The sequence below is a fragment of the Pipistrellus hanaki genome (assembly GCF_964339955.1).
Source record: "Pipistrellus hanaki genome assembly, chromosome: 6".
Lineage (NCBI taxonomy): Eukaryota > Metazoa > Chordata > Mammalia > Chiroptera > Vespertilionidae > Pipistrellus > Pipistrellus hanaki.
In genome coordinates this window covers 69,500,183-69,514,850 of record NC_140508.1, presented here as the reverse complement: position 1 = coordinate 69,514,850, position 14,668 = coordinate 69,500,183, and the positions used below count along the sequence as shown (strand labels likewise).

Below are 14,668 nucleotides of genomic sequence, written 5' to 3'. Positions count from 1 at the left end.
GGTCCATCTGGGTTCGTCCCATTTCAGCTTCTCAGTATTTCACACCTCCCCCAAAAAGTGGTGGTAATTGCAGAAGTGCATCCTGGGTCTTTTTCTAAGCTACACAGAAGCCTTGGGGACACTCTTAACATTTATTTTTGGTGGTGTATGTCAAAGTATACATCGAGCTTCCCACTCTGAAATATGCTGGCTATTTAAATATGCGCGTGCTGTCTTCATGAAAGCAGTAGGCAGATGACAGTAAGAGCTGTTTGACTATTGACCCGCTGTTTGTCCTCTGACAGAACTCTCCGAGCGGAATGAATCCCTTGAGGCATACACATAGTTGGATAGGTGTTCCCCCCTGCCCCCCCCCCCAAAAAAAAAAATGGGTACAGAGTGAACTTTTGTGACCTAAGTATTGTAACAGTTGTTGGTTATGCCCAGAAGGCTAAGTTGTTTTTTTGTAAAAATGTAAATGAGCAAATGGGCTGCCCATTGGTAGCCCTTAAGAAGTGTCACAGAACTTTGGCTCCTAGCATTCACAATGAAACTGAATGCGCTCTGGATGCTTTATTCACAGTGCTCACCGCACCCTCTGATAATGTTCAGGACTAACAGCGGCACCCATAACAGGCAAGGCCTTGTGCTCTGTGCTAAGGGGCTGCAGACACAGACAACAGAACACAACGACAGGGAAGTAAGTGCTGGGCAAGGTTCAGATTCAGTAGCTGCCAGTGTGGAGTGTCCATGTGCCAGGCACTGCTGTTTCTCCATAAGAGACTAATGGGAAAGAAAGGGTTTAGGCAATGGTAGAGAGAGTCATGGTCACACACACACACACACACACACACACACACACACACAAAGAGCCCTGGCCAGTGTTGCCAAATGGTTAGAGGGTTTGGCTCTGGGCACCAAGGTTTTTGGGTTTGATTCCCAGTCCAGGGCACATACATGGGTTGCAGGCTTGATCCCAGATCCTCAGCCTGGTAGCAGGAGGTAAGCAATTGATCTCTCTCTCTCTCTCTCTCTCTCTCTCTCTCTCTCTCTCTCCTCTCCCTCCCTTCTACTCTTTCTAAAATTAATGGGAAAAATATCCTCTGGTGAGGATTAAAAAAAAAAAAAACATTTAGAAAGAAGTATAAAAGCTAAAACTAATACAAATAAGAAAAGTAAGTATTTAATAAACTTAGTGTACATCTTTAAGCAGGCCATCTTATTTAGGCTGATCCCTTGGGGATAACTTCTTTTTTTAAAGCAGGAAACCTTGGGTTAATAGCCAACATAAAGTTCCATGTAAATAAAATGTTAGGGATAACCATTTCTATTTAAACAGACCCTCTAACCCACCTCCAGTCAAACAGGATTTGACTCTTTTGTATCTGAAATGTGTGTCTTGCAATGCATCCTCTCTATGTCTCCCAACTGAAACACTGGCGGGCCCAGGACCCAGGCGAGCTCACGCTCCCCCCCAGAGCTCCTCTCCCGAGGCCTCAGCACCAGAGAGATGACAAGAGGGGGTCCCGCTGGCTGCCTCCGGGTCTCCCCTCCTCCCCAGAGAGAACCTTCCCGGGCGGGTGGAATAGGAACTGGAAAAGGGCGGGCCTCCAGATCGCGGTCAGATAAGCAAACGCACTTTCGGAGAAGCGGCGGGCTTTCGGGGCGAGCCTACCAGCTCCTCCGAGTCCTTCCTCCCCACTCCCCGCCCCGCCCGGCGCGGGCGCTGCTGACTCACCGGAGGCTCCGGGTGTATGGGGTGTGTGTGTGTGTGTGTGTGTGTGTGTGTGTGTGTGTGTGGTGTGTTGGGGGTGTATGTGGTCTATGTGTATATATCTGTATGTACATGTGTATGTGTTGTGTGTATATAGTATGTGTATGTCTGTGTGTGTGTGTGTGTGTCTGCGGGCTCCCCCGCCGCCGGCTCCACGTGACTCACCGCCGGAACCAAAGTTTCTACCCGCCGCCTTCGCCACCGTGCGGCGGGCGGGCCCTGGCCGGGACCCTCGATCTTCCCACGGAGAACCACCCAGAGGCGGCAGGTGCCCCGCCGGCCCCGCCGGCCCCGCGCACGGACCCCAGCCCCCCGTCTGTACCCCCACCCCCCACGGAGTGCAGCTGGCATCCGGTCTCCCCACGCCCGCACATGCTGGCCACGGAGCTCGACCCCATTGGCATCAGTGATTCTCAAACTCGCTCCCCCATCACCTCCCCCACCCCCACCCCCAGGTTCCAGCGAAACCCTGAGCCTGCTCCCGCCTCCAACAGGCGGCTTAAAGGGATGGGGGTGCGAGATGGGCGTCGGGATCCCTCCCAGCTCCCCGGTGGCTGTGAGGGCAGCAAAGTTCAGGAGCTTTTGCTCTGGGAGAAGCATCGACCCACCCCGCCCCCCCAGAGAGAAACCGGCCGGTTCAGCTGAACCCCTGGGTGGGCCCCCAGACGGTCCACCTTGCAGACCCCAACCCCTGATGTCCGTCCTCCTGAGCTCGGCAGGAAGGGCGCCAGCAGCGCCAGGGGCGCCTCTCCCGGGGGAGGGACCCCGGCCGGCCCGGCCCGGCCCCTCTGCCTGCCGGACACCCAGCTCCGCCGATGGAGCCCCCGCGGGACGCCCCGCCGGGCCCCCCGCGCCCTCGTTACCTTCGGGTCCCGGTTCTGCCTCATGCCCGCGGGTCTGGGGGGCCGGGCTGAGAGCCGCGGTCCGCTCCGAGGAGAAGCTCGAGCGGCGCGCACACCGCCACCCAGACGGGATCGACGGACGGGACGGACGGACGGACGGACGGGACTGCGCGCTCCGCTCGCTCCGGGGCAGGGACGACGCTAATGACCGAGCTCCGCCGCCCGTGGGCGTGGGCGCCCAGCCCCGGCTTTGGGTGACCGCCCTGGGGGAGGGCAGGGACCTCCCCGGCCCGGCGGGTCTGGACCACGGTGCTTTTTTTGGGGGGGGGGGGGGGGAGAAGAGAACGTGAGCGAGGAGCTAGGATGGAGAAAAGCTCACGGGGGAGACAGTCTGCGGGCTGGTGCCCACGGGAGGACGGGCAGGGTTAGGAACATCCACGCGCTGCGGCCCGCGAGGCCGGCGGGAGGGGCCTGGGGGTGCGGGGGGGGGCAAAGGCTCCGCCCGAGCAGCCGGCGCAGCGCCCCTCCCTCGAGGCCACAGCGCTGCCCTCCGCGGGCCGCTGGGGGTGACCCAGTCTCGGGGTGACCCAGTCTCCCTCGGGGCTCCACAGGCTGCATGGCCGGCCGGGCGCTCCGGGGGCGGAGGGGCGTCTCTCTGCGCCCACCTCGCCCCGGGCCCTGCGTGGGGTTCCTGGCCCTGGCACATCCCCCTCGGGGTGCGCGAAGGATGTCCTTTGGGGGCAGAGTTGGGGGATCGCGGAGCGGCCCTCGCCCAGCGCGCGGGATGCTTTCTGCAGAAGAACCACCGGGTCAGAGGAACTCTCTTCCCGCCCACCCCGCTCCGGTCCCGGGCGCCGGGGCAGAGTCGGGGGCCGGGGGGAGATGCTGACGGCCACAGAGAAGCGCAGGGTCGGCGTCCGGGGTTGCTCCCCGCAGGCGGAGGGGGGGTGGCGCCCGCGCGCGGCACTTCCTGGCCCGCCCCGCAGCCTCCGCCCGCGCCCCTGGCTCCCGGCCCGGCGCCCCAACTCCGGCGCCTCCGAGTCGGTGCGCTGCGGATGCGCACCCGCAAACCCGCTCCTTCCCGGCGCCCAGCGTCCCTCCCTCTCCCCGAGCCGGTCCGCTCTGCTCTGCCAGCGTGGCAGCCCGACTCCCCCCCTTCCCGGGGTGCGGGGCGCTGGGGCTCCGGGAGGCGGCGGCCGCGGGAACGTGGCGGGGGCACCCCCGGGGCGCGGGCCCGACCCCGTGCAAGTTCTCTCCGGGCTCGGAGACCCCCGGCCGGTCCCGCAGGCTCAGCCGGCGGCGGCGACTGCAGCCCCCGGGCGGCGGGAGCAGGCGAGGCCAGCGCCGGGCCTGGGAGGCACCGCGCCGGGGCCGGGGTGCAGGGTGCGGGGTGCGCGGGGCGGTACCGCTTTAAATGCACTTGACTCACCTGCTCCGGCGGTCGCCCCGGTCGGCGCTGACAGCCGGGGGCTTTGTTTTCTCCTCCCACCCGGCCCCGCCCCCGCCCACGTGACCGCCGCCGCTCGGCCGGTCCACCCCCGGCGCCCGGCCCACGCCGCCTCCGCCCCTTCCCGGGGGTGCGGGGTGGAACCCCCGCTGGGGAGAGGTCCGGGGGGTCCGAAGTGGCCCGCCTGCGGGGCAGGGGGGAGGTGGCGCGCCGGTTAGGACCCAGGGAGCCGGGGGGAGTGGGTGACCTAACATGCAGTGCCCCGGGGAACGGGGCGGGGCGGGGGCATGCTGGGTGGGGAGGCGGCGGCTCGGCGGGGAGCAGGGGCTGGGAAGGCTCCAGCCTACTCCACCCTCCACGGGGTCCCTGGGACTGGGGCTGCGTACCCAGCCACCCGCACCTCCTCCGGCCTAGGGTTTACACTCGCGCCTGGGAAGAAGTAACTGATCAGGGATTGCTGACTGTTTCATTGCGAACTTTATGAACCACACCAGGAATTCTGAGCCGAGTCATGCGGTGGGCGAGCTGATGATTGCAAGTCTTATGCAGGTTTCAAGTCTGCTCGTTGGTTGGTGCTGTTGATAGTTGCATTCTGTTGGGGGAAATGGGGTTGAGGCTGGATCCGCTCCTTCCAGATGACCGACCTGGGCGCCTCTTCCTGAATGAGATGCATTGAGAACCCGTCAGGATGCTGTTCGGTACCTGCTGCTGCCGGAAGTGGTCCCACGCTTTGCGGATACCCCGTGTCTGAAGCTGCAAGAACCCGTTGTCTGGATCCCTCCCTTTGCCCTGGATAACATGCATAATGCCTCCCCTCTTCGCCCTGATTGCAGCTCAGGAGAAAGACAGTCTCCTCCTCCCCGGCATCCATGACAGTGAGGTCTGCGTGGTGGGTGACTTAGCCCAGTGCTCACCACACTTTCACGTGCAGAGGGGTCTCGGAGGTGGGGGGGGTTGTTAAAGCCAAAGTCTGATTTAGTGGGTCTGGGGGCGGCCCTGAGATTCTGCACATGGCTGGAGGGCCACACTTGGAGGAGCAAGGCTAAAAGCACCCCTTTGGGCACTGGCCAAACTGTTTTGAGTGCTGACTGCAACACTGTGACCTTAGGCAGGTTTCTTGGCATTTAAGCCTCCCAAGCTGTGAAACAGCGATGTGACTAACATCCACCTCGATCTTGAAAATTAAATGAGAAAACTCGTCTGAAGTGCCTAGTGTAGTGCCTGGCACACTTATGTGGGGCTTAGGAAATGTTAATTGCTGGGTGGCACCCTTGCAGGAGGAAAGCTGGCACAAACCCCAGCATACCTGCAGGGGGAGTGGTGTGTGGAATGGCCCCGGTAAAGGCAGCCAGCCCAAGAATGGCCACTGCGCCCCAGACGGCCTGGCACGGGCCGGATGTGTAAAGTTGTTGAGTAATTGGACAACTGCAATGCAGAGCAAATCATAGATGTTTAAAAGTTCTGTTTCAAGCAAGAACCTTCTTGCTGGGAGCTCAGGGACCTGCACTCGATCTTGGTGATGGAGAGGCAAGCGCTGCTCTGACTGCCCTCAGCCCTGGGGGAACTTGACCTCTGTGACAATGGAAACAATTTCATGAAAAAGGATTAAGCACTGAAAGGTGTTAGGGAACACATTTCCCAGTGAACTAGATAGTTTGTGCCACGAGGGAGTATCCAGTGTATGATCTGTGTATGATCCGAGAACACCTCCTGAAGCACCACAGGATGGCTATTTCCATTTGGACATTTTAAAAGTTTTTTATTTTTTTTATTTTTTTTAAATCTGTTATTTTTGTCAACCAGTTCTTCTGTCAGCATAGAACACTGGATCTGTGAAACAAAAGCCAATTTTTAGGTTTAACCAGGGAAATCCCACAAAACAAAGCACAAAGGAAATGAATCCCAAAATATGTTTATTAAAAAACTTTGAAATATATATTTTTTTAAAAAAAGTTCTCCTGTTTCATCTGCAAAACTTTAAATCTTGATAAATGATTTCTGGGACACTGAATTAAAAAGCCATTTTGCTCTCTATTACAGATGTCCAGCTGCCTGTCAGATGGGTAATCTATTTTAATATCTGAGGGAGTAAATGGATTGTTCAGGGGCAGTACGTTTTTTATCCTCATTAAAAACCTTGAAATTTAAATGAATTTATTAATGAAGATGTGGTATTCTTAGCTCTCAAAATGAATGATATTGTCACCATCATTCTCATCTCTCCCTTCTTCCATTCTCCTCTCTTTGTACCTCCCCATCCCATCCCCCCGCCCAAGTATGAATGTTTCCTAAGACTCATTTCTTGGCTTTTTATTTCTCTGTTTCTGCCATTTCCCTTGGAGATTTATTTACATCTTATGTTTAATTTTTAAGTGTGGGATTACTCCTGAATCTATACCTACATCCTTAATCTGTTTCCAAGCCCCATTTCTGCATTACCAACTACTCGCTGGGTATTTCCACTATTTTCGACTAGCCTAGAAGTCCCAGTGTGCTCTAACTTAAGCCCCTCCCTCCTCCCATAAAACTGGTACTTCCTTGGTAATACATCAAGATGGTTATTTGCATTGGGCAGCCCTCAGGGCTGCTGCAGGGACTCGGAAAGGACTTGGGGGACACAGTATGATTATCCCTGCTGCCTTCCTACTGTTCCCAGATATTGCTGTGAGACTTTGCCTTCAATATGGGGCCAACACACATGTAAAACTTACTGGTATGGCACCCACATACGCAGCTGTGGGTTGCTGCCTAAATGGTGATCAGTGTGAACTGAGCTCGTGAGAGGAGGGGAGGCTAGATTATGCTGCTGTAGGAAACACCATCAGCGGCTTCATACAACAAAAGTCAATTTCCTGCTCATGCCACGTCTCCCGGGCAGCTCCTATGGGGACTCACCACTTTAGCCCTCTTCACTCCTGTGACGCTCCGTGAGCACCATGGCAATGGCAGAGTGTGGCAAACTGCACACCAAACGCTAAACCCTTTCCCCTAGAAACATCACGGATCACTTCTCACGTCTCACTGGCCAAAGGAAGTCACGTGGTCCTCACCTAACTTTAAGGGGTGTGCACTCAGAGGGAATGGGAAAGTAGACATCTTGGAGATAAGTAATGACTACCACAGGGACCCCCTGGGCATAGCGGGTGAGGGTAAAATCGAATTGGAAGCAGTCCAGTTATAGTAGGAATGAGCAGAGAGCACCAGTTGAAGGAAGCTGGACTCAGTTGTACGTGGAGTCTTTGGAGAAGCATTGCCATGGTTGTTGTTACACAATGTTATATAGGGAGACACTTCACAGTGAAAACTTCCATCCTGCTGCCTTACAGGGTCAACTTATACTTCAGCCAAGATCAGCCAGCTCCAGGCACGGATCATCTATACTCTTCCGTGACACAGGAGCTGGGAAGTGTCTTCCATCTTGGTTCTATTCTGGGGATACAGCAGCCATTAATAAGTAAGGTTTCATCAACACAGAGAATTCACTGATTTGGTTGACATTGATGGTCATTCTCCACTTGAGGAGTGAAAATGTGTCTACGAAGAATGAAATATTTCAGTGAGATGTAAGTGTCCCATGTTTTCCCCCATAATTGCCTAAATTATGCTTTTGACAAAGAATTTTCTTGTCTTCAAGGGAATGTTGAAATGTAGCGTAATGAGTAAAAATATGTCCACAAACAGAGGGGAAAAAGCACTGGTGTCAGTGTGAACAAATAAAATTATGGTTTTCTGTAAGCTTTTTGAATTCTTTTCCTAAAGAGCAGAGATTCTGTCAACTAAACTTGCTTCTGACATCCCCCGACACTTTGTGTATCTAAAAGAGGTAAAAGCATTGATGAATGCTGTTAGCTCTAATGTGCAATATGGATATAAGCTATTATAATGTGTTGCTGGGCACTAAATCATGCTTTTGATCTCAACAATTTTATGTTGTCCCTGCCCACACCCATCAGTGACATGCTTTTAAAAACATGTACCTCTCATAAAACTGTTCCCAGATAAATATTTTTACAGAACATCAGCATCTGCCTAAAACTAGTGTGCTGAGACTTCAATCACACATTTCCACAAATGTCTAAGATGAGTTATTGAAAGGGGGAGACAGAGTTTATCAACTCATATTTTAAACTGTATGATCAAATACTTTTCATTTTATCTGATTTTTAGCTCAGAGTGCTTGCTAACCTGTGGTACTGCCTAAGTATAAATCATAGTCCCAACAGACATGCTGCAGTGAGCTACTTATGAATATATTGTAATGCTATGCAGACTGAGATGGAAATGTTCATTACCAATATATGACAGCATTTATCAAGATGGGGAATGTAGGAGGCAACCTATCAATGGTTCTCACTCATCATTGATGTTTTTCTCTCTCTCCCTCCCCATTCCTCTCTGAAGTCAATAAAAAAATACATTACAAAATAATGTATGTAATCATATGTAATAAAAGCCTATATGCTAAGTGTCCGGTTGTCCTGTCATCTGTTCAACCAATCAAAGCATAATATGCTAATGATATGCTAAGGCCACTCAACCACTCACTATGACGTGTACTGACCACCAAGGGTAAAGGCCCCAATTAGTAGGTTAGCTTGCTGCTGGGGTCCAGCTGATTGGGACTGAGAGATATGGGCTGGTCACACCCTGGAGCCCTCCCACTGTCCTTCCCCAGTTGGCCAACTTCCAGTGTCCGTCTCTGGCCCTGATTGTACACCAGTGGGGTCCCTCAGGGAAGGTAGGAGAGCTGGTTTTGGCTCTATCCTGCAGGCCAGGCCAAGGGACCCCATTGGTGCATGAATTCGTGCACAGGGCCTCTGGTATTTCTTCTTTAATTTACCCTTTATAATTTTAATTTTTATGGTATATTTTATGTCTATAATATATTAACACAGTTGTATATTTATATCATTTATAAATGAATGTGTGTGAGATAATGTTTTATTTATAGGAGTGTGTAGGCAGAAGGAAGTAAAAAAAAAAAAGATATTATAGCAAGGTAACTATAATTAGCTTTGTTTTTTGGAAGGTGACTTAAAGAGTGGAAGGTGAGAGACCAGAGTCTGATAGATCAGCCAGGTAGCTACTATCCTGACTCAGGACAGATGGTGAGGACCTGGTGATGGAGAGATCACCAAAGCACGTGGTTTGGTTTTCAGTAGGGGTGTGTGTGTGTGTGAGAGAGAGAGAGAGAAAGAGAGAGAGAGAGAGAGAGAGAGAGAGAGAGAGAGAGAGAGAGAGAGAGAGAGAGAGAGAGAGAGAAGGAGAGAGAAGGAGAGAGAGGGAGAAAGAGAGAGATATTGTAGCTTGCCAGTCTAATTGGATGGTGGAACTGTTACTAAAAAGAGGAGATGGATACTGAACTTTGTATGCCCAAGGGATTCCTGGGAGATAACTGGTGGGTGTTTTAAATATCAATCAGGCTCAGAAGAGCTTGGAGATACAGATTTTACAGTAGCCTTAATTTCTCAATCTGCAGCTTTTTCTATAACTGCTGGTCTTAAAAAAAAAATCCCTTCATTTAAAGAAAAATTAACACAACAGCTTAACATTTATAATGATTCGTAATGTAATAAAAATGATTAAGAACATTGCATGATGGTATGAAATTATCACTGAACAGACAATCTTATAGTTTTAGTTGGACGTTAGGGCTAGTTTACTATTTTGATCTCTTTCAAGTGCTATCTAGACTATGGTGCATTGTAAAATAGTTTCTCATGCTGTCCTTCACACCTAAAACCTTGTTGTTCAAGCCAATCATTTATTTATTTTCTTTTACTATGCTGTAGAAATTGGGATTGTGCTCTAATTCTGCTGTACACGTGTCCCTTCTTCGGGAATCATGAGCATTGTAAATCTAAGGCGTGTTATTTATTGAACAAAGCATGTTCTTGCTAAGTTATGAGGATGGCTCTCATACCCTGCCATTCCTCTCAATGTTTACCTTCCAATTACTGAGAATCTGCAGGTAATTTACCAGTTCAATTTTCAGGTTTCATACAATTCTGTTTCTAACCATTTATCTCATAAATAAGGTACTATGCTTAAATAATACTAAATAGATGTTGATTTAAACTTACAATTTCTCATATCGTGGTTTTGTGGCTTTGTCTCATCTCAAGCATGTATGCAGTATTCTTTATTACAGAGGAATTACTTTCAGAGCAGGGGTTTATCCCTCTCCATTGGAATGGAAGCCCCCTGAGGGCAAGGCTTTTTGTGCGTTTTGTTTACTCTTCTATCTCCAGCACGCAGAACTGTGTCTAGGATATGATGGATGATAAATAAAATTTCTGAATGACTATTTTTTAAAATTTTAAATCTTTTTAAAAAAAATATATTTTATTGATTTTGCACAGAGAAGACGGGAGAGAGATAGAGAGCTAGAAACATCGATGAGAGAGAGTCATCGATCAGCTGCCTCCTGCACACCCCCCACTGGGGATATGCCCGCAACCAAGGCACATACCCTTGATCGGAATCAAACCCGGGACCCTTCAGTCCCCAAGCCGACGCTCTATCCACTGAGCCAAACCTGTCTCGGCAAAAAATTTTAAATCTTAACATATTGTTTTGTTTCTGTGTAATTTAGCAACTTCATTTGCTTTTAAAAACTCAGTTTAATATAAGTTTATTGTGATATAGTTAGCTTGATATATAAAGTTTTACTCTTTCAGCATCTAGGAGAAAAAGTCCTTTCAATCTTCTTTTAGCTTATAGATACACTAATGGCCACAAACATATCTTATGTAAGTCTCCCAGAAATATTTAGGTAAAAAGGTCAAGGTTAGTCTTAGAAACAAAATCCAGCCTTCATAAGCAAAAGTTCACTCTTGAATATGGCAAAAAAATAAATAAAAATGTAAATTAAAATAATTGGAGACTTAAAAATCAATTTCTTAAAGACCATGACTATCTGTTCTAGTGAAATACTAATCAGATGCTATACTTGAAGGCATTGCTAAAATAACATCTAACCAAATCCACAGATTAATTCTTGCTATTATTATCACCACTTCACAATACTGTTTCCCCCTATGCAGAACCTGAGAAGAGTAACTGGGAAAAATGCCACTTCCCCATCTCAGAGAAGTCCAGCTGCTGGGAGTGCGCTGACTCTGGGGACTTGGACCAGACCTTGCATAACGATAATGGATGGAGAGTGAAATCTGTAGTGGTGGGAAAGCCTGGCCTCAAACTCCCCAGATAATAGTGCTCAGGAGAAACGCTAACGTGGTTTGCCATGCTACCATGTGTTTCTTTGTTCTCTAAGAACATCCATTCTGCTCACCACTCATGAGCACACATTTAGTTTTATCTCACAGTTAGGAGTGTGAATGAGTGAAAATGCGGAACATGCTCCAATGAGAGTCCACACAAGGCCCTTCCACAACTCTTCCCCCTCCTTTTATTTTTTTATTTTATTTTATTTTTTTACTCTTATGAGGATTGTATAGGATTGAACACATTTTGTACAAGTCACACACATTTCCTGGTACCTGAAAACAAATGTGTGCTCCTAATAGTGATGTGACCTAGGAGCAGGGACCACGAGTCCACATGTTGCCCAAAGACCTCTAAGGCGGGTATAGATCTCCATGGTTACCTCCAGAATAGTGGCGTTTTCTGATGCCAGGTCAGACTCACCTTGGCTGAAGACTGAATTGGCAACATGCTATTTATTCACAATGAGCTTTAGCCAGCACCAAATGGAACCCAGTGCAAAATACAAAAATAAAAATAAAAATTATATGTTTAATGTACACAACTTGCTGAGTTTAGAACTGACACTTTTAATCCTGACTGGTAGAGACCTCAGATGCTAGAGGCAGAGCCCTGCTGGCTCTAACACCAGAAGAGAGGGCTGTGTACTTAAAGAATAAAATGAACTCATTTTTCAAAAAAGCCCAGAAAGAGTCAATCAGTTAAACAGATTAGGGTTTAGTTATGTGATTTATTATTTTTTTTTGTAACTGCTGGAAAAAATTCACATTAAAATATTTTAGGCTACGGTAAAATGATCACTTTAACATATTAAAGGACAAAGACAAAACTCAAAAGTTTTGAAATCTTATATGTCCAGGATGATGTCATTCGAGTAAAATGTTTCCATACATTTCTATGCATAAAAAAGTAAATACATAACAGAGAATATATTTTTAAATGGTGGTATTCCTGAACTTTTGCTCTCTTTTGTATGTATCTGTCTCTATCTCTATATCTGGAGAGAGGGAAAGAGACAGGGAAGGGGAGGGAGGGAAAAAAGAAGGGGGGTGGGAAAGAGGTAGGGAGAGACAGAGAGAGAGAGCGGGGGGGAGAGATATTAATTTCAAGGAATTGGCTCTCATTATTTTAGGGTGACTGTGGGAGCTGATCAGTCCTAAATCCAGAAGGCTAGAGGCTAAGGAGCTGATGTAGGCTGGAGGAGAATTCCTTCCTCTTTGGGAAACCTCAGTCCTTTCTGTTAAAGGCTTCAACTCACTGGATGAGCCCACCCACATTATGGAGAGCAATCTGCTTTAGTCACATCTAAAAATGCCTTCACAGCAACATCTGCATTCGTGCTTCAACAACGGGGCATCATAGCTAGACAAGCGGACACATAAAATTACATCACAGCGTTCAAGCAGTTCCCGGAAACCACAGCCTCCCCGACACCCTTTCCCGAACACAATGCAGGTGTGAGGCTTAGGCTTTCTGTTACCCGACAGAACCTCAGGAAGCAGAGAGCAAATGAGTCTTGCTTAACCGGCTTTCACAAGAGCAAAAAACACAGCTCAATCTGACCTAAGGAAAAGCTAACATTTATTTCAGTTACATTTCGGGGGATGAATATTTTTTAAAGGGCAAAAAAAACCCCACAACACAATCAGTATTTGTGCTTTGACTGTTAGATGAAAACAGGCCAATAGGTTAGGACAGTGGTTGGCAAATGTCGGCTTGCCGCTCTGTTGACTGATGAGTTTGCCGACCACTGGGTTAGTACATTCAAGGCAGGACAGAGTCAAACTATCCAATTGATGAGTGTGAAAAGAGTGATTGACGTAAAAAACAGGAACAACACTGTAATTTTCACTCGACATCAAACCGTGGGGCCTACTTACATCTTCAAATCAACTGGTGTGGTTTTGTGAGTTTGGAATGTCATGTCCCCCATACTCTCCTGCTTCATATGCTCTGACATGTTGCTGGCATATGCTGGGCGGAACATGCCTTGTGGTCTGCCACCACTGGCAGCCTCTGGGCCACGTGGGACAGGTACCCCCTTCTCTCTCACATTGTAGGTATTCCCATGGCTGCATTGCCACACTGCTCTAATTACCTGATCATCGACCTCTTAGGACCGTGCACGTGTAGCCCCTACAAAGTATGAGGAAGAGTAGACCATGACAGTACATTGCTGCCTTTTCCTATTTTCTGCATATTTCAGTGCACCTGTCATTCAGAAGGTGGTCTTCCCAGGTCCAAGATCAAAACTTTAAATCTGTGTGTCCCAGCATATTATGGACCTAGGCTTTAAAAAAAAATTAAAAAAAAAATATATATATATTATTGATTTTTTACAGAGAGGAAGGGAGAGGAATAGAGAGTTAGAAACATCGATTAGCTGCCTCCTGCACACCTCCTACTGGGGATGTGCCCGCAACCAAGGTACATGCGCTTGACCAGGATCGAACCTGGGACCTTTCAGTCCAAAGGCCGATGCTTTATCCACTGAGCCAACTGGTTAGGGCTGGATTTAGGCTTTTTAATGTTGATTTAATAAACATGTAACTGCAGTTTCTACAATATCAGGCATGTATGTCAGACTTTCCTATGTGTAAAGCATTATATTAATTAAAGTCATAACCACAGAATTCTGTACTTTAGGATTTTAGATAATTCTCATTTCTTTTGTATGCTACCAATTTTAATGTAGTCTACTGATAAATGTTTTAGAACATGTGCTTTCAGTGTTCTGATAAAAATAACCATGAAAATGTTAATATACTCCACAATTACTACATATTCCATTAGTCATTATTACAGGAAAAATGTTAATAATTTATTGGTAAAAAGTTTGAATTAATTCACTGACTTAAATCATACTTAATGGTTCCTAAGGGTTTGGGGCCTTGGGAGAAAAAAGGCATATTCTTTGTTAATAAGAAGAGTGACCCCTTGAAGGACCATGAAAAGTTTACCTTTATAGAAAAAGCCAGTACACAATCATCTAATCTATTTCCTTATAATGTAATCAATCATCTTGGGTAAGTGAAACAAGCCAGTTTACCTTTACAGAGAAAGACAGGTATCACATGATCGCACTCATATGTGGAATCTAATGAACAAAATCAACTGATGAACAAAATAGATCCAGAGACATAGAATCATGAAACAGACTGATGAATCTCAGAGGGAAGGCAGGAGTGGGTGGGCGGATGGGGAGAGAATAACCAAAAAACTTATTTGCATAACCCATGCATACAGACAATAAAGTGGTGAAGGCCTGAGGGTGGGGTGGGGGAACAGGTGCGGGGTGGAGGGAGTCAATGGGGAAAAAACGACATCTGTAATATTTTCATCAATAAATTAAAAAAAGAAAGATATGAGAAGTGGTTTCTGAAAATGGGTAGAAGAGAA

General features: G+C 48.3%; 1 protein-coding gene across 2 annotated transcripts in view; it reads right to left on the bottom strand.

The window, feature by feature from the left end:
- The window catches only part of MAPRE2 (microtubule associated protein RP/EB family member 2), a 106,199-nt gene extending 102,105 nt beyond the window's left edge, over positions 1-4,094 (bottom strand). The window contains exon 1 of one of the 2 annotated variants that reach the window (XM_084888372.1): positions 4,025-4,094. Coding sequence is in view for 1 of the 2 variants with exons in the window: in XM_084888371.1 (XP_084744497.1) it covers positions 2,617-2,640 (24 nt within the window). In the remaining variant the exon portion in view is untranslated. Of the gene's footprint in view, positions 1-2,616; positions 2,772-4,024 lie in introns of those variants that run through there. The other variant, XM_084888371.1, reaches the window with a different exon arrangement.
- Between the last annotated feature and the right edge of the window lie 10,574 nt (positions 4,095-14,668).